General features: G+C 49.3%; 1 protein-coding gene across 1 annotated transcript; it reads right to left on the bottom strand.

The window, feature by feature from the left end:
• Window positions 1-2,509: 2,509 nt before the first annotated feature.
• Window positions 2,510-24,390, bottom strand: tsr1 (TSR1 ribosome maturation factor). Its single transcript, XM_033045896.1, has 15 exons — window positions 24,237-24,390; window positions 23,325-23,428; window positions 21,294-21,510; window positions 20,707-20,841; window positions 19,590-20,002; window positions 17,859-18,006; window positions 16,520-16,686; window positions 12,768-12,973; window positions 9,909-10,068; window positions 8,448-8,558; window positions 6,585-6,717; window positions 5,936-6,052; window positions 5,077-5,217; window positions 4,066-4,140; window positions 2,510-2,748 (listed from the first exon to the last, which is right to left on the bottom strand). The coding sequence occupies exons 1-15, from the start codon at window positions 24,352-24,354 to the stop codon at window positions 2,570-2,572; spliced, it is 2,424 nt and encodes an 807-aa protein (XP_032901787.1). The 5' UTR covers window positions 24,355-24,390; the 3' UTR covers window positions 2,510-2,569.
• Window positions 24,391-26,069: the final 1,679 nt, after the last annotated feature.

Genomic DNA, 26,069 nt, shown 5'->3' with positions numbered 1-26,069 from the left:
GGACAAACTCCACACTGACAGCACCTGAGTTCAGGATCGAACCCGGGTCTCGGGTGCTGTGAGGCAGCAGCTCTGCCAGCTGCTAAGACAGAGCGCTTTCCTCTGTGCTCTAACCCTCACTGAAGGCAGCTTCATCGGGCTTCACCTCCTCCCTCTCTGCCACTGCTGCACATATCGACCCTCACCCGCAATTTGTTCTTATTTCAGATGTCCACCATCTGTAATTCTCCCTTCCAGCTCATTCTCTTTCCCTCCCTTTGCCCTGTTTGATCCGTGACTTTTCGCTTCTTCAGTTACTCAGTACATGTTGCGAGCTTCACTTAAGCGAGGGCCTGTGTGCTTGAATCGATGTCAGCTGGCATCTAGTCTGGTAACGCTGGCTCCCAAAATAATTACTGATTACTTTCATATTTTCCTCCCTTTGCTGACAGCAAGTAAGGTGATCGAGGCCAGGCAGTTTATTTGGCATCGCACGGAGGCTCAGACAGGTCAGGCAGAGTTTTTAATTGTTTACGTCAGGGTGTTTCCAAGCTGCCAGCCAGGGGCCAGCTCTGGGTCACTGCGGCTCTTAAACTGGCCCTGCTTCTGCAACAAAGAGAATATGAAACCTCGGCCCGTTAGGCTGAATGGCTCTCCTGGGACTGTGCAGGGCGGTGCCGGGTTCAGTGCTTGCAGTTCGGCCAATCCTCCAACACAGACTGCCACCCCTGCAGAGGTTTGTGCTGCTGCCCCCGGGCTATGTGCGACCTGCGCCTGTGGACCTCGAGTTGTCCCGAGTGTTGGCGCTGGCAAAAGGACCAAGTGGCATTGAGGGGCGTGTGTGTGCGTGTGCGTGCGAGAGCCCGGTGGTGGGGGGAATGGTGCTGACAGCACGGCTCCTCTGGCAGATCACACTCCTCCAGTAACGTTATAAGTAGGTGCGTTCCAGTCATTGCTCAACCCGTGCTTTCCGTACAGATCATCGTGAACCGGCCTTGTCCCTTTACTAACTGTGCAAAGGCAAACCCTGTTCGCCCATCTTGTCCCCCAAACCCTAATGCTCTTCCCAATCTCTTCACCATCAGCATTTTTAGGACCTGGATTGTGCCGGCCTGATATCGGTTTAACCTGGTGCTATGTTCAGCATGGACATAGAGGGCCGAAGGGCCTGCTCGTGTGTTGTTCCGTGTTTTCCCTGTGACCACTTGGCTGTTCCCCTCTTCAGCCCCCCCCCCCCCCCTTCCTCCCAGCTGCTCTGCTTTACCTTCCCACATCCCAAAAACCATGTGGATGGATGAGTAAATCGGCCCTGTAAAATGTCCCTGGTGTGTGCGCAGGACATCTGGGGGAGTTGGTGAGATGCGGGATGAATAGAATGGGAGCAAATACAGGATCAGTGTAATCGGCACATGGTGGCCAGAATGGACCCGGTGGGCCAAAGGGCCTGATCCTGTATCGCAACACTCTGCTTAGTTTGTGCAGATGATGGGGTGCTCAGAAACTGAGTTTAGACACAGGGGTTGGACATGCGCAGCATGCAGTGGTGTGAGACGTGCAGCACACCCTTGACATTAGGAGGTGCCATCATACTGTTTAACGCCCAATGCTGAAGCGAGTTCCGGAACATTCAGCAGTTTGGGCACCCTTAACGTTCCAGCCAAAGCAATGCTTGTTCTGTCAGGGCAACACGTTTAGCCCAACCTTCCCGCCCACCTTCACCTGCTGTGCAGGGCAGGCTCATTGCCCCTTCGCAGAGAAGCTGTTCCTCCCAGCCTGGCACTGGCCACAGAGGGTGAGAACAGCTCATTGCACTGACCCCTTGCCATCCACAGTGCAATCACTGGGGCTCTGAATGGACGGGCGTGGCACCAGACAGTGAAACCCGATCCAAACCACACGGGGCACGGGTCATGTGGGCAGGAAGTGGGCACAACTCGGAGTTCTGGAAAAGAGTTTTCACTGTGGCTGGAGATCGACAGGACAGTCTCCAGGCTAGGTGTATGAATGGGGTTCCCACTCCCTCTCCCCCTGGATGCTGCTTTGTGGCATGCAGAGATCAGCTCGGACATAACCCAACCACTGAATGGGTCATGGTTTAATTCTCTTCACTGCCACACTGTACTCTGAACCCGTCCCCTCTCTCACTCATGTCACCTCGTGCACTCCCTGCTGACAGCCCTACATGTGCATGCCCTTGGGCCCCTGTTACAGACACAAACACCAGCATTCCCAAGCCTGTATGTTAGGCAATAAAGTCAAGCAGCACACAGCCACTTCCTACTCCCTGGAACTACACCAGGCGAGGAACAGCCTGAAGAAGGAAAGGAGTATCTGGAAAGGGAGCACATCGTGGGAAGGACTGTGGTTACTATGAGTCACAGCCCAGGTTCCAGCAGCACACATTCCATCAACAGCACATCACTGACTCCCTGTGGCAGGGCCTGGGAACTGCAGTAATCTCCTCACAGGTAAAACACGGCTCCAGACATCGCAGTGCATTCGGGGCATTGGCACTCCAACAGGATTCAGAGGGTGGCTAACAGTAACATTTTAATATAAAGGCACAGAGTCCAAACTGCTGGTGCTCACTCTAGTCCATCGCCACCTCCTGCACATCAATGCTGTCCTCACACTTCTCCCACGGCACTGGCTCGGGAACATGCGGATCATACGCCCACCGTGGGAAAACCCTCTTGTACAAGTTCATCAGCACGGTGTCCTGGGATTTCAGCTGCCCGTCAAACAAACACTTCATGTGTCCATGTGTCCCTGCAGACAACACAGTGCGTACCAGATCAGAGACATACGCGCAGCAGCAAACAGCAGCTGTTCCAGAAACAAGGAACTGCAGATGCTGGTTTACAAAATAAAACACAAAGTGCTGGAGTAATTCGGCAGGTCAGGCAGCATCTCTGGATAGTTGGCGGCTTGGGTCAGTACCCATCTTCAGACAGCAGCAGTTGACTATTCAAGCCTTCACAACGCTCCTCCGTTCAACACCTGATCATCCACTTCAGTACCCTGTCCCCACCTCCTCCCTGTTTCTTTAACCCCTTCAGCATCAGTGCTTCTTCCTCTTTCTTAAATATATTTAACGATGATTTACTTTACATACCGTTATACACTCACCACCCTTTGCACGAGGAAATTTCTCCTCATAACATGCGGCTCTGGGCACCGCATTACAGGAAGAATATGGAGGATTTGGAGAGGGTGCAGATGAAGTTTACCAGGCAGAGGTGTGTGGGCTGGAGGGAGAGAGTGTTGAGGGTGGCTGAGGAAGGGGGTGTTGAGGGCGGGGGTGTTGAGGGTGGGGGGAGTGTTGAGGGTGGTGGAGAGCAACACCATTGAGTGTCGAGGATAGGTGGTTAGACTCTTGTTCGAGATGATCACCGCCTGGCAGCTTTGTGGCATGAACGTTACATGACACGTATCAGCCGGTACCTGGACGTTTTCTGGGACTTGCAGGCATTGCTGCACTTGCTGAGCAGCTGTGAATGAATTGAAGATTGTGCTAATGACCATCCCAATACTGATGGATGGAAGGTCACTGATGGAGCAGCAGAAGGTGGCTGGGTCTGGGATCTTGCCCTGACCAACTCCAACATTGATGTCCTGGGGCTGGGATGAGTAACCTCCAACTACCATCTCCATCTGTGTACGAAAAAAAGACACCAAGTGCTGGAGTAACTCAGCGGGCCAGGCAGCAACACTGGAGGATGGGGATAGGTGCCCATTCGGATCGGGACCCTTCTGCAGTTCGACATGTATCCACGTGCTCCAAGGATGCTGATTGATCTGCTGGGTTACTCTAACACTGTCTTCTTTTAAAAATATACTCCAACATCTCTAGTTCCTTGTGTCTACATCCGTGTGTGAGCTCGGTCTCCAGCCACTGGAGGAGTTTCCCCCACTGCTGCCCATTGACCATTGACCTGGGCTCCTTGATGCCACACTCGGTCAATCGTGGACTTGCTGTTACAGGCAGTACCTCTCTCCTCAGCTGACAATAATTAGCCTGCAGAGAGCATCATCTCACAGCAATGTCGCCCCATGTAAAACCTGTGTGATTGGGCAACTGCTTACCTAAAGGCTCCTTGATGTGACCTCTGCGACCCCACTTCGTGCGAAGCTCCACTGGCTTGAACCACAGCACGTCATCTTAAAGAGAAACAAACTTGGTATCGGCAAGACATGCTCGGCACAGTAACTTTATGCCCTTAACCCCCGCAATCAGTACCTCCATCAAACATTACCAGGGCAGGGGCATCAACAGTATGGGTACAAAGTAAAGCTTCCTCTACACTTCCACGTCACACACCTCCCAGGGCAAAGGCAATAGATGCCAGGTGGAATCACGGGCTCTTCCACCTTGGAGCAGTTCCTCAGCACCAAGGCGGTAACTGAGGAGAGCAGCAGTAAGATCACAGGCAGACAAAAATGCTGGAGAACTCAAGGGGGTGAGGCAGCATCTATGGAGCGAAGGAATAGGTGACGTTTCGGGTCGAGACCCGAAACGTCACCTATTCCTTCGCTCCATAGATGCTGCCTCACCCGCTGAGTTTCTCCAGCATTTTTGTCTACCTTCGATTTCTCCCGCATCTGCAGTTCTTTCGTAAACAGGAGTAAGATCACTATTACCTCTGAGCCCCGATGCTCAATGGGATTCATGGAACACCTCAGTATGACTCAATAAGAACAATTTGTAAGACCGGCTTCACATAATGACAGCAGGTAGCTCAGTTATTTTCAGACCAACCAGGACAAAGAGGTGGAGGGAAAAAGAAAGGCAAAAGAGCTTGGTTTGGACTTTTTTACGAATTACATTCAATAAAATTGTTTGGAAGGAGATAGTGGGCTGGACCCAGAGTGAAGCTGCCTCTACACTGTCCCATCACACACTCCCGGGGTCAGACATAGTGATGCTCGCTCTCAGGGCAGGGATAGTGCTCGTTGGACATGGTGACCAACACATCAGTTGTTTCTTCACATTTTAATGAATAAGATCACGTTGATGACTACACCCCCACCCTCTCATTATCCATCTTTCCTCTCCCCGCCACCTCCATATTCAACCCCCCCTTGCCCAGCCCTTACCACGGTTAAAGAACATGTATCGAACCACCGAGGTTTTGGTCATGATCTTGAAAGGGTGGCCGCTCAAGGTGATCCGTTTCACGATCACTCGGTCAGGGTCGACCTTCAGCACAGAGCCCGTGGCTATCAGGTCCTGCATACCTGGTGAAGAGCAGAGGGACAGGCAGTGAGTGATGATGGGGCAGGACACCAGTAAACCCCCAGAGCAGGGCACTGCTGGCTTACTGCTTACCCCAACCCCACTACATCATGTTCGATAGCAAGCGCAGGCAGGTAATTCCACTGCGTGCAGCACCACAGATGATGTCCTCAGCCCCTGGGCAAGGAGGGCTCACCTGTCAGCAGGCCCCCCAAGCAACACCAGGCAGCCATGGGCACACGACCAGCTGAGCACTCGCCCTGCCAACATACCCAGCTCCGCTGGAGGGAAGCTGCAGCCATTCTGGGCTGTCCGGTCACTGCCTGCAGCGTAACAGGCCCAGATCTATCAGAATCCCACTGACAGGAAGTTTTCACACCGGCAGACCATCTGTACCGACTGCAAGCCCAGTGAGAGAGTAAGGCACAGCAACACTTGATGTTACATCGGCACAGACACATGTTCTCTTCTGTGAGCACTCACACATTCCACCCCCCTTCCATTGCACAAATACACATGCACATCCTTCCACTGCACAGATACCCACACCCTCTGCTCCACTGAGTGCTCATCCTTCCCCCTTCCACTACACACACACCTTCCTTGCATGCACACATTTCCCATGCTCTACCATATACGCCCATACAGGCTCTCCTCCTCCACCACACTGGAGAACAGCCGCGCACCCCAACAATATTGGCAAGAATCAGCAGTACCCACCGTTGGCTCTTTGTTTAAACATCAGCACAGATGCCGGGGGAAAGGTAATGGGGCAGTAGACCGTAGCCACCACAGTGGCGTTGGAGCGCAGAAACCGCTCGTACTTGAACTTGTTGGCTGTGGGGGGGATCAAGCAGATGGTGAATGAAGAAACACGCCTCGCAACACCAAGAACCCTCAGTCTACAACCACCACCCGTGCCCTCAGGATCATCTGACCCAGCGCTGACCAAGTGAAAGGAAAGCTGCCCAAGACTGACGAGTAACCCTGCTCCGCAGGACCCTCTACAGAGGGGCCTCATCCAGGGTGGCGTGCCCCCAGTACCAACTCTCAGCGTCGTTATTTACACAGTTACTCCAACTGCATCCTCAACCCTGCAGCCGGTACCAGGGAGGACATGGATATTAGGCACAGAGGGCACCATCTCCTGTGGCTTCCCCTCTGGCTCGATGTCACAGTTCACCATTGCTGGCTGCAAGTCCAGGAACTCCCTCCCTGACAGCACAGTGCAGACCCTTCAGCGGGCAGTCTGCGGTGGGTCAATGGGGCAATTTCACATTGGGCAGGGATCTACTAGCCCGAGAAACCAACCCTGGCAATCCCAGTCCCACCCTACACGGGATGTCCAAGGACAGGAGCTGACACTGACCGGCTGTGTGCTGTGAGTACAGAGGTGGGGCGCGGAACCGCCTGCAGCCACAGTGGAAAACCATCTCCTCTTTCGACTTGACCGGTCCGCTGTTGCTCGCATGTCTCCTGAGCAAGAAATGGGCAACCGACAGCTGGAAAAGAGAGGGCAACTCTGACAGTCCTCATCGTAACACTGCCCTCAAACCCTCAGTTCTACCCGTGTTCTCCCCATCCCTCCGGGAACCCCCCTCCCTCAAGTCACTCTCTGTGCTGTACTGGATATTGCCACAGGGCAGCAGAGGCACAGTGGGCAGAGCCACTACCTCACAGCACAGAGACCCTGGTTCAATCCTGACCTCCAGCACTCTTGTGGGGAGATTGCATGTTCTCCCTGTGATCACGTGGGACCGCCTGGGTGTCTGGTTTAGATTTAGACAATAGAAAATAGACAATAGGTGCAGGAGTAGGCCATTCTGCCCTTCGTGCCAGCACCGCCATTAAATGTGATCATGGCTGATCATCCCCAATCAGTACCCCGTTCCTGCCTTCTCCCCATATCCCTGACTCCGTTATCTTTAAGAGCCCTATCTAGCTCTCTCTTGAAAGTATCTAGAGAACCGCCCTCTGAGGCAGAGAATTCTACAGACTCACAACTCTCTGAGAAAAACGTGTTTTCTCTTCTACGTTCTAAATGGCTTACACCTTATTCTTAAACTGTGGCCCCTGGCTCTGGACTCCCCTAAAATCGGGAACATGTTTTCTACCTCTAGCGTGTCCAAACCCTTAATATGTAAAAGTATATATTTCAATAAGATCCCTTCTCATCCTAAACTTCGGAGTATACAAGCCCAGATTTGATTTGATCAACAATTAAATCCACCACCCTCAACCCACCAATTGTTACCCGGGTCTCCCTCACACACTTGAGATCATTTAAACTTGGTAGGCCGAAGAACCTTATTCCATGCTGCATCTCTCCAGCACTCTAATATTGGGAATCTACGGCACTGGTGGGGACAGGTTTGTCACAGTAATGGTGGGATGGGTCTGATACTGCATCACAATAAGGTACAGTACTGGCGGGGACGTTTTTGTCACTGTATAACACTGGGGTATAGTACTAGTGGAGGCAGATCTGTTGCTGTATAACACTGGGATAGAGACTTGGTGGGGACAGGTCTGCCACTGTATAGTGAAAGGCTTGGATAGAGTGGATGTGGAGCGGATGTTTCCACTAGTGGGAGAGTCTAGGACTAGAGACTAGAGATCATAGCCTCAGAATTAAAGGACATTCCTTTAGGAAGGAGATGAAAATAATTTATTTAGTCAAAGGGTGGCGAATCTGTGGAATTATTTGCCACAGAAGGCTGTGGAGGCCAAGTCAATGGATATTTTTAAAGCAGCGATAGATAGATTCTTGATTAGTACGGATGTCAAGTTATGGGGAGAAGGCAGGAGAATGGGGTTAGGAGCGAGAGATAGATCAGCCATTATTGAATGGCAGAGTCGAATGGCCTAATTCTGCTCCTATCACTTATGACCTTATGATTGTATATCACTGGGGTACAGTACTGGTGGGGACAGGTCTGTCACTGTATAACACCGCAGTGTCACTCTATACACAGTCCCCATATTTGTCATAGTCCAGAACTATGAAATGAAAAACTAATTTAAGGTACTGAAGATCAAAATAATCTCATCATATGAACCACTGAGTATAGAACAAATATCAACAATCTCATTACAACTGCAGTCAGATAACCCAATAATGCAAAGTCCTGCCCTGCTGTCCTTGTCCAACTCATCCCCCATTCACCAGCCCCGACACCTATGGCCTCTGCCCTCCATAACCGGGCTCTACCCCCTTCCACGCCCTCCGTACCTTTTGTTCGTGTGGCAACAAGGTGAAGAGCACCAGGGGTGCCTGGGGCTTGTAGCTCTCCATCACTGACAGCGGCACGTTGCAGATGTGGACCGTGACGTACCACCCAGGCTATGAAGGAAGTAAATAAATAGCTCTGAGGCTGAAGACCAGGGTGGCATGTAGGACATGAACAATATTTTCACCAGTCACTAAGTTACAAGCAATTCAAAAGTAAATCATAACATTGAGGCGTCACCTGATGGTCAGACCACTTACGGTCGAACCCTAGTCAGGACAGTCACGTGACGTTATGGGTTAAGGGGAGTGTCCTGCTACTTAAGGAGATCTTACCTTGAGATCACGAGTCGACAGGTAGCTGAGCTCAAGACAACACCCTCGCTCAGCAGCAACAGCAATGACAATATGTTAGAGGACCAAACGTGCATGTACATGTAATGTCTGAATAAAGCAACTGTTTGTTCACCATGTTTGGTGCTGCCACAACATTGGCTTTTAATACAAGGAGACTGAAGCACAAGGTTAGCAAGGTCTTGTTGCAATTGCACAGTGCTTCAGTAAAACCACATCTCAAGCAGTGCATGCCATTTGGGTCTCTGTATCCATGGAGACATCTCACTAGAGACACCTGCCTTGGGGACAGCTCAGTCTTGATTCACTGCTCTGACTCCTGGAATGAGAGGCATGTCTGGTGGGGAGACGGGGACTAAGAATGGAGCACTGAGGTTTGCTGTCATGCAGAAGGGATCAACAGAATGAATGCCAAGGGGGTGGTTCATCAGACTCGTGAGTCTAGAACCACGTTACAAATTCTCGGTAAATGCCAAAATAAGGATTCTGCTTTTGTTCTAAATGCAGAAAAGTTTTGAAATTCTCCCTGAGAATTAATGATCCTACCTTCCAAAATGGAATGGATTTGGGAGGGGTCCGAGGCTCATCATGGAACCCACCATAGGCTCATCTATACTCAGCATTGAGTATATCCAGGGCTGTGATTCACAGATGTTTAGACACCACAGATCAGGGAAAGGGATTAAATGGCCGTGAACCGCAGGATCAAAAGCTCCTGCCCCTTCTGCTGTTACATCTATTGTGGGTGTACCTAATGCTGACATGACCTCCTGAAGTATAACTATAGGCTGCAGTGAGTCTGAGGCTGAGGCATGTCTACTCCTGTGTAATCACTGGCAAGTTCCCACAGGAACCAGCCAGGAGAATAACAAACTTGGCCTTCCAACAGGAGAGATCAATGAAGTGACAAATGCATCAGCTCCCAGCAGGTTAGCAACTGAAAGGAGAGGGGGAGGTTACAGATGGATCCCAGCACACCACCCACATCGGCTCCATCTTGGAACACAGCAGCAGAAGGACATTCACTATCCCGGGCCCATAAACTCTAAAGCAGGAACCAGCGAAGGATACTAGTGTCCTTTAACACCACAGTACACACAGTCACGTTACCATTGCACCTTCCTGCTCCTCGCTCAGCTCATTGAAGATTCGTTTTCTCGTTCGGGTAAAGTTCTGGAACTGGAAGATTCTGGCATAATCTTGGGGTAGATTCTCCTTGGGGTCCCATGGTGATGCCCGGAAACTCTTCAGACCTCTGTACTTCTGAAACCTGTGATGTTTACAGGAATTCATCAAGATGCATGTATGGTAGCCAAACGCCGCATCGGAGTGGGGGGGGATAGTGTGCAATCTGGAAATACTGACACCTGCATTCTGCCTTGCAACTGGGGAACGCACCTACCCGTTCGAAAGCTGCTCACAGATCTTTTACATCTATCAAGACCAAACCTGGTCTTGGCATTGCATCAGAGATGAGGCACCAGCCCTACACTGCACTGGCAGCATCATCTTCCCCTAGTCAATGTACACTAGTACTCTAGTGGTGTATTGTAGCTCTTTAGAGGATGGAGGAGCATGAAATGACAAAGCTGAAACTGTGGCTGTAATCTGGATAAAAGAGAATGCTGGAAATACGCAGCAGGTACAGCAGCATCTGTGGAGAAGGAGAAATGGAGTCCAAGGATCTGAAATGTCACCTTTCCACGTCCTCCAGAGAAGCTGCATGGCCCACTGTTCCATTGTTTTCTTCACAAGATGCCAACATCTGCAGTTCCTTGTGTCTACATGAATTTGAGCCAACATTATTGAATCTGAGCATAAACTCCGTTCAGTTCTCTCCACGGATGCTGCCTGGTCTGCTGGGCATCTCCAGCTTTTTCTTTTACTGGATTGCCGGCAATTACTGTGTTCTATATTTCACGGTTCCAGCATTGCTTTGTCCTCTGCACCTCCTCTTATTGCATTACCTCCGGCATTTGCATTGCAGTTTTAAATGGTTGGCCCCTTATTTTGTAACTCTGCCTCTTACTGTGCCCAGTTTTGATTCCCTTACCTAACAAATGGATAGAGTCATGTTTAAGAAAGAACTGCAGATGCTAGAAAAATCGAAGGTAGACTAAAATGCTGGAGAAACCCAGCGGGTGAGGCAGCATCTATGGAGCGATGGAATAGGTGACGTTTCGGGTCGAGACTCTTTTTCAAACGGATGTGGGGGTGGGGGGGGCGGGAAGAAGAAGAGGCGGAGACAGTAGGCTGTGGGAGAGCTGGGAAAGGACGGGGAAGGAGGGAGGAAGTAAGGACTGCCTGAAATTGGAGAAGTCAATGTTCATACCGCTGGGGTGTAAACTACCCAAGCGAAACATGAGCTGCTGCTCCTCCAATTTGCGGTAGGACTCACTCTGGCCATGGAGGAGGCCCAGGACAGAAGAGTCAGATTCGGAATGGGAGGGGGAGTTGAAATGCTGAGCCACCAGGAGATCAGGTTGGTTATTGCGAACTGAGTGGAGGTGTTGGGCGAAGTGATCGCCAAGCCTGCGCTTGGTCTCATCGATGTTGGCACCTAGAACAGCGGATGCAATAGATGAGATTGGAGGAGGTGCAGGTGAACCTCTGCTTCACTTGGAAAGACTGCTTGGGTCCTTGAATGGAGTCGAGGGGGGAGGTAAAGTGACAAGTGCAGCATTTCCTGCGGTTGCAAGGGAATGTACCAGGGGAGGGGGTGGTTTGGGTGGGAAGGGACGAATTGACCAGGGAGTTATGGAGGGAGCGATCTCTGCGGAAAGCCGAAAGAGGAGGAGATGGGAAGATGTGGCCAGTGGTGGGATCCCGTTCGAGGTGGCGAAAATGTTGGAGGATTATCTGTTGTATGTGTCGGCTGGTAGAGTGGAAGGTGACGACAAGGAGGACTCTGTTCTTGTTATGAGTGGGGGGGGGGATGGGGAGTGAGAGCAGAGCTACGGATTTAGAGGAGACCCTGGTGAGAGCCTCATCTATAGTCGAAGAGGGGAACCCCCGTTCCCTAAAGAATCAGGACATCTCCAATGCCCTGGTTTGGAACACCTCATCCTGGGTGCAGATGTGGCGTAGACGGAGGAAATGTGAGTAGAGGATGGAGTCCTTACAGGAAGCAGGGTGGGAAGAAGTGTAGTCCAGGCAGCCATGGGAGTCAGGGGGTTTGTAGTAGATGTCGGTCAGTAGTCTGTTACCTGCGATAGAGATACCGAGGTCTAGAAACTGTAGGGAGATGTCGGAAATGGTCCAGGTGAATTTGAGTGCCGGATGGAAGTTAATGGTGAAATGGATGAAGTCAACGAGTTCTGCATGGGTGTAGAAGATAGCACCAATGCAGTCGTCAATGTAGCGAGTTCAGGGATAGGGCCAGGGTACGCCTCGAACAAGGATTGTTCGACGTACCCTACAAAGAGGCAGGGCCCATGCCAGAACAGAAACAGAAGATTTTTGGAGGGTGAGGACCCAATGAGTATGGAGGTTAGTGCAGGAAAGTGAACCTGAGGCAATACACGTCCCATGATCTACTGAATGGTGGGGCCAGCATAAGCGGCTGAATGGTGTACAGGCTTCAATTCAGTTTAGATTAGTCTAAAGATACGATGTGGAAACAGACCTGTCGGCTCACCAAGTCCACGCCGGCCCTCAATCATTTGTTCACACTAGTTGTACCTTCACCCACTGTCGCATCCATTCCCTGCACACAAGGAGCAATTTACAGAGGCCAATTAACCTGCAAACCTACATTTATTTGAGAAATTGAAGTAAACGGGAGCACCCGGAGGAAACCCATATGGTCACAGCGAGAACATTCAAGCTCCACACAGACAGCAGCCAAGGTCACTATCCTGTTCAAGGGCCAGATTGTTTTCTGCAAGGGATTCCTCACGCTTGCTCCAAAGCACCAAATGGAAAGCAGTCAGAAATTGCCGAGACTGGTAGCACTCAGCAGCAAGGTACCTGACTCTAGCAAGTACATCTTTCGGTGTGTCCACTTCATCCGGGAACATTTCATCCATCCGCTCCTGTTTGTACTTTTCCAGCATCTCCCTCTCCTCAGACTCGTCAATCTTCTCGTCGTAATTATCATCACGGACACTTTCGGGCAAAGTCATGGTTTCACACTCCTCTGTGGCCTCTCCCTCATCGTCACTCTCATTGCTGGCCTGTAGGGAGAGAACACCGGGATACGTCAGGCAGCTTGGGACCAGCCAGTCACCCTCAGCTACAAACCCCATGGCCCATCCCTTCAGCAGTGCATCAGCATTCATTTATCACGTCAGGCATTTTAAATTGTGTCCTCCAATGCAGGAGGCCACTCTGCCCAGAACCTGATCCTCCACTCAGTACAATCACATTTTATCTTGTGCCTCAACCCATATCTCACGTTATTCCCCATTGCATCAGTGTTCATTAATCTCATTCGTGAATATTCTCAACAATTGACCATTTGTGGTGGAGGAATCCAAAGACATGAAGCTCTGAATTTTAAAAAATCCTCCTAAATGCTGCAGCTCTTTCATTTGGACAGGTACATGGACATTTAAACAGGTACATGGATCGGATAGGTTTAGAGGAATGTATGCCAAATTTATGAGGCAAGTGGGACCAGTGTAGATGGGCATGTTGGTCTGCGTGGGCAAGTTGGGCTTGTTTCCATGCTGTATGACTATGACTCTTCAGCTCAATAAAACAACCTCTCATTATCCACTTTGTTAATCCTTCTTAGAAAGATAACCTCTCATTCTTCCAAACACGTGAGAAAAGACAATTTTTATGATTTTTATGAGGGCAAACCTACATCCAGAGTCAGCTCCTGAACTAATGTTATAGGAACATAGAAAATAGGTGCAGGAGTAGGCCATCCAGCCCTTCGAGCCAGCACCACCATATGATCATGGTTGATTATCCAAAATCAGTAAGCCGTTCCTGCTTTCTCCCCATATCCCTTGATTCCATTAGCACGAAGAGCTGTATCTAACACCAATTCATTGACTTGTAAAGCAACAGCACTAATCCTTACCACTGACAGGTCAGTTATATTCTAATTTAATTTTTGTTCCAATTCAATTTCTCCAGCTGTCAAGCTAGGACTTGAACACATGATTCTGGATCAGCAATCCAATCTTAGCCACATTACTTTAATACCCTGTGAGAAACTAAACTGAAATACAATGTTTACAATCAAATTAGGTGTGTATTGAATGTAAAGAGCTAGAGGGGGGAAGCAAGTGTAAATGGGACTGCTCTGCTAAATCAAGCATTTTCTGTTGCATCATTCTATAAATCAGTTATTTTCTTTTCCCTCTCATTTATTCCACACATCCCATTTATATCCTACCATCAATTTCACCTCTATTCATGCTCAGGTGTATTGCTAGTTCTTGAAACATTAGCTCATGGCACAAACAAACAAGATATTCCACTGAAGGATCATAACTATAATAAAGGTGTATTGAGTGACATCTGTAGAAGTCATCATATTAAGCATTAAGGAACTGGAATACCACGTGTCAAATCTTTAGTGTCCTCAACACAAAAAGAGGTGCTCAAGTTAAAAATGTATTGACCTTGCTTAGAAAGTGTAAAAATCATGGGAAAATTAACTAGTAGGAGTTACTAAATTAAGAACTGAAAAACATTCATCTCAAAGATTACTATAGCAAAATAACTTTCCTTTTCATAAGATAACACTAAAGAATTGTACAACAATTAACTAGTGGTAAAAGCAAGGGATTACGTCTGTGATTAATGTATAAGATTAGCCCACATTCATAGGCTTCACTGGTAACTTCAGCACATTTTAGAAAGAATTAATGAGACCAAATGATGAGAGTATGTTCTTACCATCTTTGTCCAATGTTCCTTTATAATGATTTGGCTATCCATTTTTCACAATTTTGAGCGTGGGGTACATACCAATATAAAACCTTTGGCCCAAACTAGTTTGTGATGTGCCATCAATTTTGGCAACTGTAATGGGAGGATCATTTTCATTTAGCTCAATGGCAATCTTTTCATATTCTGGTGCAGACCGTTGACAGTGTTCACACCTGGGCGCAATGACTCCTCAACTATGCTTCACTAGAAACCAGCAGCAAAATGGACACACTCTTCTAAAAGTGGTCTCAGTAAAGCCATGGACAATCCCAGCAAGACTTCTTTACATTTGTAAACATATGGTTTGCTTTTCTAACTATTTGCTGTGATCTGAATGTTTATTTCCTGGAACCACACACCAGTGCACCCTCTACAAGTCAATGTCTGCCATCTAAATTCTGTTTAAACATGACTGCCATTTTGCTTCAAATCTGAAGAAGGGCCCCCAACTCAAAAGATCATCTGTCTAGGAGGATGTGTAACTTGGAAGGGAACCTGTTAATGAAGGTGTTCCCATGTACCTGAACTTCATTGTTCAGGAACGCAGCATTCAGGTGGGCGGTGCGACTCACATCGCAGCGGCCTCTGCAGTCGTCTGTCTTTTTTTTTTTTGTTGTCTTGTTTGAATGTAGTTTATAGTGTTTTTTAAAAAAAACTGGGTATGTGTGTGGGGGCGGGGGGTGGTGTGTGAGGGGGGGTGGGGAAACTTTTAAAATCTTTCCCCTGTACGGAGAACCCGACCTTTTCTCTGTCGGGTCTCCGTTGTCGTTGGGGCCTAGCACAGTGGGCGGCCTCCAACCGGAACGACCTGGGGCTCCAGTCGCGGAGCCTGGGGACTTACTTACCATCGCGGAGATGGCCGAGTTCGGAGCATGGAGAGCTGTGGTGGCGAGCTGCTGCAGCCGGACCCCGGAGATTCGGAGGCTCCATCCGCAGGTCTGGTGGACAGTAACACCGGGAGCCCGTGGGTCCCTGGTGGGAGACCGCTTTTCGGGGCTTCCGCAACGGCGACTTCTTCCGCCCGAGTTGCGGGGTTGAAAATTACCTGGAGCAGGGCCTTACATCACCGCCCCGCGCGGCTTTAAATGGCCGCGGGACTTACTTACCATCGCCCGCCGGGGGCTTTGACTCTGACATCGGGAGGAGAATGAGGAGTGCAGGGGAGAGATAAGACTTTGCCTTCCATCACAGTGAGGAGGAGATTCACTGTGATGGATGTTTGTGTAAATTGTGTTGGGTCTTGGTTCTTTTTTTTTTTTCTGTGTGTTTGACTGCAGAAACCAAATTTTGTTTGAACCTCAATGAGGTTTAAATGACAACAAATAAATTGTATCATTGTATTGTATATCATTGTATTCTTGCACCACACTCTTACAGCAACCTGACACGGTACACTCAGCCAATACAAGGACGCTAGTGTCCAAGATTTAGTTTAGTTTAGAGATACAATGCGTCCCACCGAGTCTGCGCCAACCAGCGATTCATGCAAATTAATACTACCCTATACACACTAGGGCCAATTTACCTATAAACGTGTACATCGAGGAGTGCAGGAAGAAACCGAAGATCTTGGAGAAAACCCATGCAAGTCACAAAGAGAACGTACAAACTCCGTACAGACAAGCACCCGTGGTCAGAATCGATCCCGGGTCTCTGGCGCTGTAAGGCAGTAGCTTTACCGCCACGGCACTGTGCCGCGTAGGGCAAGGAGAAATGTAATACAGCTCTCTGGCACCAGGGAAAAGCACAGCACAAATGCACCAAGACTTCTGACTTCAGAGATTCATTAGCAATTCCAGACAATACAGATGATACATCCAAACGTTACTCACCTGCGACATTGCCTCCCCCATCAGGTCTTGCCCCTCCATATCATCATCATCATCACTTTCTTCCTCCTCATCCTCCCCTTCCTCATCGTCCAGAATCCATGCAGCCTGGTAGTCCGACGTGCCTTTTGGGACTCTCCGAACAATCTTCTTGTTTGCCTTTAATGCCTCTAAAGCAGAATGGAACAGAAGTGACATTGATAGCATCAAGGATTCGAATCAAGGAGCACAGCCTCCTCACTTCCAATGCAGGAATTCGAAGCTCGGCTCCTGTGATGTACCTCAGAGACGAGATCAAGGTAAAGATTGTCTGTCTGAATAACCACTGAGACGCAGGGGTGAAATAATCAAACTGACCGTCAGACACAAATATGTTAACTCTTCATAAATCTGTTATTGATATCCTGAGGGGAGTATTTTATGACTTTCAGTTAAAAACTCATGTGGTAAAGCTGAGTGGGAGACAGAAGCACACACCATCTGTACAAGAGCCTACAGGACTGCTCTGCCATACCAGCTCCAATAAATAAGGCAACAGCATTAATGATTATTGATTGTCTATTTCACACGGTAGTCTTCGACCATAATCTCCATTTTGCGCTCCACAGTTACTGACTGACCTGCTGAATGTTTCCAGCAGTTTCAGATTTCTGCAAGTGGTGATTTTCATAGATTCTATCAGTATTTGAATTCTATTCTTCACGATCATGTTCAGTGTTTCTTGCCCCATGGATGCTGCATGACTGGATGAGTCTATTCAGCAGAATCAGAAGGCAGATTGAAGTTCCAAACTAACTTAATTCTTGAAACTGTGTGTGCTGTTGATGAGCCCAACATTGAGATCTAACCCCTAGTTTATCACACCACCAGCCTCCCCACCATCGACTCCATCTACACTTCATGCTAGCTCCGGAAGGCAGCCAACATAATCAAGGACCGCTGCTGAACCGTCCTCACATAAGCTAGGGTCTAGTCACGATCTTCCAACCTACCACATTGTGAAATTTGCACTTTCTTTTAATCTGCACTTTTTCTGTAACTAACAGATGATGCCTGACCTGCTGGGTTTCTTCATCACTTTGTGCTTTGCTGATAGGACATTGACCATCGCTGTGTCTATATCCTCTAAATGTCTCACCGACAGTGTTGTGAGAGCACCTTCACCAGAAGGACTGCAGAGATTAAAGAGGGGACTCATCACCACTTCTGCAAGATCATTGAGGGATGGGCATTAAATGCTGCCCTTGCCAACAGTGCATTGTTAGGAAATGCTTAACTCTGCATGGTTGCCGAGGGGTGGTCTTGGTATTGGTATTGTTACTGGAGAATGACTAGTACGCACCATCGGCCTCTCTCAGTTCCTCATCTGTTGGCCAGGTCTGCTCCCCTTCCATCGGGTCTGGAACCACCTCCGTCTCCAGCGATTCCTGCTTGCTGGAATCCGCTTTCATGAGAACCTTCAAATCTTCTTCCATCTCAGCAACAAGCTCCTATAATCAGAAAGGAGCCTAATTATTGGAAAGGATCATGCACACCCCAGAACTATCAGCATTTCTCATTTACAATGACTTCACCCAGAGAGCAAAAAGTGGCCCGAGTCACCAATAATAACTATAATAACTCTCCGACTAATGCAGACACTGCATCAACACTAGTGATAGGGTGTCATTACAATGTGACATTTAATGCTTTAATTGCAAATGAACATACACATTGGTAATACAAAAATATACATCTTCTGGAGCAACAAGTGAATGTAATGTACGGCCCTTGCCCAACTACTTCCTGGCATACAATCAGGACCACATTTTGTCTTGGGTATTACTATGGGAGACGGGCCAGCACTGATACTAAACATTTGCCATATTTCCCACAGCAGTCACAAGGAAGTAGGACATCAATAGACAATAGACAATAGGTACAGGAGTAGACCATTCGGCCCTTCGAGCCACCACCGACATTCAATGTGATCATGGCTGATCATCCCCAATCAGTACCCCGTTCCTGCCTTCTCCCCATATCCCCTGACTCCGCTATTTTTAAGAGCCTTATCCAGCTCTCTCTTGAAAGTACCCAGACATCAGCTGCAGGGGAAGGTACAAAGATTGAGGTGAGACTTATAGAGGGGTTCAGAATCATGGACCCCTTTTCAAATATCAACGTTTGTACAAAGGTTGAAGTCTTATTGTTTGTAGTCTTTTCTTTTCACTGATATGTGTGACTTTTGACTTGGTGTGCCGACAGAATCAATTGTCATTGTGTGCTGCCAGCAGGTTTTTCACTGCACCTCCAGCTCATGTACTTGTGCATATGACAGTAAACTCAACCTGATTTGACCAACATGAATGAATACAACAGCAAAGAAAAGCCATCTCAATTCCATTGACCAGATCACACGGACAGATTTAGTGGAGGAAAGATTGCAGGAAGCATCAATGGATCTTAAATGTCTGCATGCACTGGTTAGGCCTGTTTCCGTGTTGCATTCCCTATGTAATTACAGTCGGAAATACAGTGGACAAACGTGGCACCCTGATGCTGCAGGTAGAGCTGCTACCTCGCTGCTTCACAGAGCCAAGGTCAGTCCTGATCTTTGGTGCTATCTCTGTGGAATTTGCATGTTCTCTTTGTGGCCGCATGGGTTTCCTCTCCCTCATCTAACAGACAAGCTCATTGGTAAGTTAACTGCCCCGATAGATGGACGAAGAATTGGGAGATGTTGATGTGAGATGGGACTGGTTACACAGAAATGTTGGGAAGGGGACCCGAGGCTACTCGGCGAGTCGACATAGACTCAATGGGTTGAGTGGCTTCCTCCTTGATCAGAAGAAAACACGAAAAACACGAGCGGGGAGATGAAAACAGCTTCTTCAGTGAGCTGTTCCGTTCAGGAATACATTTCCTGCAGGTTCCACAGATTTTGAAAGAGAACTAAGCAAGGAGCAGAAGGGGTAAACATGCAGGAAGTGGCACTGATCAGAGGGCTCTTCTGAAGGGCTAGCACCTGCTCCATGGGCTGAATATCCCCCCATCCCTCCCCCCGTGCTTCGCAGATCCTGCAACTCACTCTCACCTCAGCACCGGGTGTTTTCTTCGTAACCTTAGGGTTCATGGGCATGGGGTCAGGTGGTCCATCGACCTGGCTCATCTGGAAGTCCCCGTGTCCCACAATGTGCACCAGCTTGTTGACATCCAGATTCTTCCCTCGGACATAACCGGACACCTTCAGCGTTCCCACCAGACCGCTTTCCTCGTTTGGTTCAAAGGCCACATGCTGAGCCAGTAAATAGGAGCGACGTTCTCGAAAGGTCAGATGTTTCTGCTTCTGCATGGCCATGTGCCTGATGACCAGCGTGGCCTCCTGCTCGGTGTCCAGGTGAAAGGATTTGGCATCCAGGAACCGGCGCTCCAGCATCTTGCTCAGGTTCCTCTTGGCCTCTGCCCGCTTCTTGATGGGAAGGTCGTTAACTCCCTGAACCACAAACACTGCAAAATAACAGTTAGTTGTAGGTGTAGGATCAACCATCCCCACTCCTCCTGACAGCAGCCAGCAGGTCACCTAAGACTTGTGTAAGCTATTAAACGCTGTCCTGTTGGGACTGGGTTCAATGCTGCAAACTCCCTCTAAACCAGGTAATAGGAGAAGATAAACATCCCCAAAAGCAAAGACCAAACAAGTTTTACCACAATCATTCTGAAGAAGGATCCCAGCCTGAAACATCATCTGTCCATTCCTTCCACAGATGCTGTTTGACCCACTGAGTTCCTCCAGCACTTCGTGTTTGCTGCTTCTAGGTTTTATCTACAGTTCATTGGCTCATTACATATTGTTTGCTTTAAACAAAAGTAGAAAAGATTAAATGTCCAAAACTATAATTTTGCCATTTGCACATTTGATTCCAGATCACTAATCTAGTAGAAAATGACCGCACACCCACATTTCTTAGAGAAAGCTATGGAAGCAGATACAATTACGACTTTTAAGTCATTTGGACAGATATGGATCTCATATGGATAGGAAAGGTTGAGGGGGATATTGGCCAAATGCAGGTATATGGGACTAGTAGCCCCACTTGCCAAATTGGCCAGCCTGGACAAAGTGGGCTGAAGGGCCTGTGTTCGTATAACACAGCTCAATGACACCATGACTCAGCGCGCCCTGATAGCCAATGGAAACTGAAACCACATACCATGGCTAGGTAAGCCTTGAGCAAATACGCAAGAGAGACAGAAGTCCCCATAACTGTCCCAACCCTCATAGGGATCCAGTACAAACAGCAGCGTGTCTGCTACCTTGGCCAGGTCAAGAACTGCATGAATATCACCTAAAAGGGAACAAAAAGATATGAATATCAAAACCAAAAGGGATGTACAGCCCATTGAGCCACCGCTACAACATTGCTCACTGCACCACAACTCTACACTTGCTCTGCATCCTTCCTCTCTGCCTTCAACATACAAACTGACCCCACCACCCCAGCCTTTGATCAGAGTTCCCCACATTTACACCTCCTTAATCCCTTACCCATTTACTCCCTAATCACAATGTGACCCAGAATAAATTGCTTGATAATATGGATGATGGCCATGTTCATTCCATGTACATACAGCTCTGAGGGAACTACCAGTCCCAGTTCTAACCCGGTGAGTGGAGCAGGCAGTTGCTGCCTGATTTCTTTTAACCTCGGCCTCATCTGTTGTCTCCCCATGGCAACTATGGTAGCTCCATCCGCCCCACTCACAAACCCACCCAGGACAGGACCGTGAAGCCGCTCACCTGCGTTCACTCGGATGAAGTAAAACCTCCGCTTGAACCGGCTGGAAACCAAGCCAAAGCTCTCGCCACTCTCATCGCTGTTGAACACGCTAGCTGCCTCATCGCTGCGAATCAGCCGTAGGGCGCCCTGGGCACTAATGCCACCGTGCAGCGGGATCACCGCCACCAGGTGAGGTGGCCCATCTCGACTGCCCAGACTCCGCTTCTCAGCCAGCACCTGCAGTAGGAAGGAATGGCTACACCTCACGTGCTGAACTCTATACCTCGCAAGCTTCACCGATGCAGAGTTCTGGCACACTCAAACCTGGATCCTTATCACAGAAGCAGAATCGTACAGCACAGAAACCAGCCCAACTCATTCTGGCCAACTGGGATGCTCATCGACTCTGATCGAATTTGCTTGTATCAGGCCCATATGTATCCATTCCTTTCCAATCCAATTACCTGCCCAAAGATCTTTTAAACAGAACTGTATCGTTCTCTACCACTTCTCTGACATCTCATTCCAGATAACCATTACTGTCTGTGTGAAGGACAAGACATTTTAAATTTCTGATAACCATCACTGTCAGTGTGAAGGACAAGACATTTTAAATTTCTATCCTCTCAACTTCAACCTGTGCTCTCTAGTTCCAGGCTCCCCAACTATAGGAAAAGGACTCTTTGTGTCCTATCTATGCCCCTCAGAATGAGAGGGCGATAACAATCACAATCACAGCAGTGAGAATAAACCAAATCTGTCCAATTACTGCTTCTCAGGCACCATCCCGGTGAATCATGTGTTTGGTTCTGAGAAGGAATACTAGCCACGGACAGGGCACAATACAGATTCGCCAGGATCTATTCCCAGACTCTTTCTTTATTTGGAAATCAGCAGCAAGGTCTACAATATCTTTCAAGAGGTGGGGACAAGCCACCATAATCTTACCACTGGCAGTGAGGGAGTTCCAGGATTTAGACCTAAAAGGTGAAGAGGTAATGCCATCATATTCCCATTGGGATCACGCAACTTGGAGGGGAGTACGAGTTGATGTTCCCATCCACCAGTTGCTCATTCTCAGTGGAGGAGATGATGCGTTTGGGAAGTGCTGTCGGAGTAGCTGGGATGAGTATCTGTGGTGCAGCCTTGGGTGGCCAGTGGTGTTAGTGAGAATGAACATTTAGGGTGGTGAATGCAGTGCCAGTCAAGTGGGTGCTTGTCCTGAATGGTGTGGAGCTTAGAACACAGAATAGTGTAGCACAGGAACAGGCTCTCTGTGTCTGCACCGACCATGACAACAACTAGCCTCATCTGCCCGCACATGGTCAACATCCCTCTGGTCTCTGCTTGTTCATGTGCCTATATAAATGTTTCTTCAATGCCATTATTGCATCTGCCGTTACCACCACCCTTGGCAGCACGTTCCACACACCCACCACTCTGCAAAAAAAAGCCCTGCACATCTGCTTTAACCCCACCCTCCCCTTACTTTAAAGCTATACCTTCCAGTCCTTGATATTTCCACCCTGGAAAAATGTTCTACTGTTTATCCTATCTGTTCCTCTCATCATTTTATATACTTATATCAGGTCTCCTCTCAGCCTCCAACACTGCAGAGGAAAAAAATCCATATTTATTCAACTTCTCTTTATGGCTAATACCCCCTAGTCCTGGTGAACTGCCATCTCCAAATCTTCACATACTTCCTGCAACACGATGATCAGACCCAAATGAGTAAAACTGCACGCATCCAAGCAAGTAAAGAGCGTTCCATCACATTAGGGATGTCAAATGGTGATCGCCCATCACAGGGTCCCCAACCTCTGACCTATTCTTGGAACTGTGGAATTCATGTGGCTGTTCCAATAAAATGTCTGCCGTTTCTTCCTTCAATTTCTCTCTCCCCTGATTGGAAGGTACAGTGGCACTGATGTTGGTAAACAGTAGGATTGCAGGTAAAATTTCCTCTTTTCCTCTGAGACCCAGCAGACACCACAGGTACAAGTGTGGATGAGGGAAGGGTCAGGGTCGGTGGGAACAGGGTGACTCACCGTTTCCCGACTCTGCAACCGCCTCTGGCTGGCTTGGTGTCTCCTGTCATGTTTCTTCAGCTCCTTCTTCAGTTTCTTGCTGATGATCTTCACATCGACTCTCCCTGTGATGGAGCATAGAGTCAGCCAATGACCCCAGCACTGGAAAACGGAGCCGGGGGGAGCTGGACAAGAAGAGAATGTGGAAACCAGGGGGCAGGGCGGGTGGAAGAGGAGGCAATGCAGGGGCTGAGTGTTGGGGCATGGAGGAGCTATAACCAAGTGTTCAAACCAAGAGTCTGGAGAAGAAATTCTGGAGAAGGGTCTTGACCCAAAACGTCACTCCACAGATGCTGCCTGTCCCGCTGAGTTACTCCAGCATTTTGTGTCTACCAGGTGTTAAGTGTTGTGGGAGGGGGAAAGTGGGAGCCAGGCATCAATGGGAAAGGAAGGGACGGCATGGGGTGCTCAGGGGTGGATGGTGCTGGAGAAGACCAGGTGTTGTGTTGGGGGAAGGGAGAGGGGTTGGGGATTGGAGGGGAGGGGGTGCTGGTGTGTGTGTGTGGGGGGGGGGGTTGGGGATTGGAGGGGAGGGGGTGCTGGTGTGTGTGTGTGTGGTGGGGGGGGTTGGGGATTGGAGGGGAGGGGGTGCTGGTGTGTGTGTGTGTGGTGGGGGGGGGTTGGGGATTGGAGGGGAGGGGGGTTGGGGATTGGAGGGGAGGGGGTGCTGGTGTGTGTGTGTGTGTGGGGGGGTTGGGGATTGGAGGGGAGGGGGTGCTGGTGTGTGTGTGTGGGGGGGGGGGGGGGGGGGGGGATAGTGTGATGATGGGAAAGCTGGGCATTGGGGGGTCCAGCCGGGTAGAGCCGGGAATGGGGGGAGGGAGGCGAGTTCCTGCCGTACTGCGGGCGCCGGGGACCCAAAGCCTCCGGTACCTCTGCTCGTCCGCTCCACCGCGCCTTTGCTGCGGTGCCGCCCGGCCTTGTGCGTCTTCTTGGGCTGCTTGAAGCTGCCGGGCCGGTGCGGCTCCTGCTTGGCCACGCCGCTCTCCATGACAGTCCGCGCTGCACTCTGGGATGCTGGAGGACCCGCTGCCGGGTGGGCGGGTGGGCGGGCGGGCGGGCGCCGCAACCTCAGCAGCCGCGTCGTCTCCCTGTTTCTGGTCGCAGGGAGAGAGAGCAGAAACCGTGCGGGAGGCGCAGGTTTATTCCGCACGCTCGCTTCCAGAGTCACAGAGTCCCAGATAGAACGATGAAATTCTTACTTGCAGCATCACAACAGAATATGTAAATATAGTACTCTGTAAACAATATAATAAACGAGAATAAACATGTTCAGTGCCGGGAGATTGTCACTAGTTGGCGATGCCACTGCCCAGGTTGGACCCTCCACCTCCACTCTCCCAGCCACAGTCGCCCCAATGGTGGAGCTGTAGGGTGCAGACCAAAGATCAGACGGCATTTGCATTGTGTGCTCTTGGAGTCTGAGCTCCCAGATATCGCTCGCTCGTTAATTGCACCAGAGAATGGGCCTTTCACTCGACATCCACAAGACCAAAGGCAGCCTGCCCCTGTTGAACAACTCGGCTATCTGACTGTAGATAGACACAACGTGCTGGAGTAACTCAGTGGGACAGGCAGCATCTCTGGAGAGAAGGAACGGATGACGTTTCGGGTCGAGACCCTTCTACAGTTCACACACTGAACTGTAGAAATTCACAGTGGGACCCTGTGCAACATGGACAATTATAAGATCTCCAAAACCACCTCTTAGTGAAGGTGGACATCGATGATGATTCTCACCGCTGCCTGCACGAATGGAGTCTTTAGACTTCGATATTGGCATGTGGAAACAGGCCCTTCGGCCCATCGAGTCCATTCAAACCAGCGTTATCCGACACACTTGGGACAAGTTGCAGAAGATAGACACAAAATGCTGGAGTAACTCAGCAGAACAGGTAGCATCTCTGGATAGAAGGAATGGGTGCAGTCTCGACCCGAAACGTCACCCTTTCCTTCCATCCAGAGGTGCTTCCTGTTCCGCTGAGTTACTGCAGCATTTTGTGTCTATAGCCAATTAATCTCTATGTCTTCGGAGTGTGGGAGTAAACCGGTGCACCAGGAGAAAACCCACACGGTCATAGGGAGAAAGTACAAACTCCATACAGTTTGGAATGGAATTCACAAGGTCACAAGTAATAGGAGTAGAATTAGGTCATTTGGTCCATAGATGTCCATCTGCCATTCAATCATGGCTGATCTCTGCCTCCTAATCCCATTTTACTGCCTTCTCCCCATAACCCTTGACACCCGTTCTAATCAAGAATTTGTCTATCTCTGCCATAAAAATATCCACTGACTTGGCCTCCACAGCCCTCTGTGGCAATGAGTTCCACAGATGGACAACCGTCTGACTAAAGAAGTTCCTCCTCACCTCTTTTCTAAAAGAGCGCCCTTTAATTCTGAGGCCATGACCTCTGGTCCTAGACTCTCCCACCAGTGGAAACATCCTTTCCACATCCACTCTTTGCCTATCTATGGGATCATGATGGTACTTTCTCATCATTTGTACCTAGCTAGGTGCAGTGAAATTCTTTGTTTTTGCATACAAAGTGCACAAAAGAGTTGCCACAAAGGTGCCGACAAAGTTACAAAAAGTACTCATCCCTTCTTCGCCCCCCCCCCCTCCCACTGGGTCCCATTTCGTTCTCTGCACCCCTCCCCCATGCCAGGAACCTGAGGGGCAACTGACTACTGGGAATCGCTGCC

Source organism: Amblyraja radiata, chromosome 28, assembly GCF_010909765.2.
Source record: "Amblyraja radiata isolate CabotCenter1 chromosome 28, sAmbRad1.1.pri, whole genome shotgun sequence".
NCBI classification, from domain to species: domain Eukaryota; kingdom Metazoa; phylum Chordata; class Chondrichthyes; order Rajiformes; family Rajidae; genus Amblyraja; species Amblyraja radiata.
Note: the sequence above shows the minus strand (reverse complement) of the source record. Positions and strands in the feature narration are given on the sequence as shown.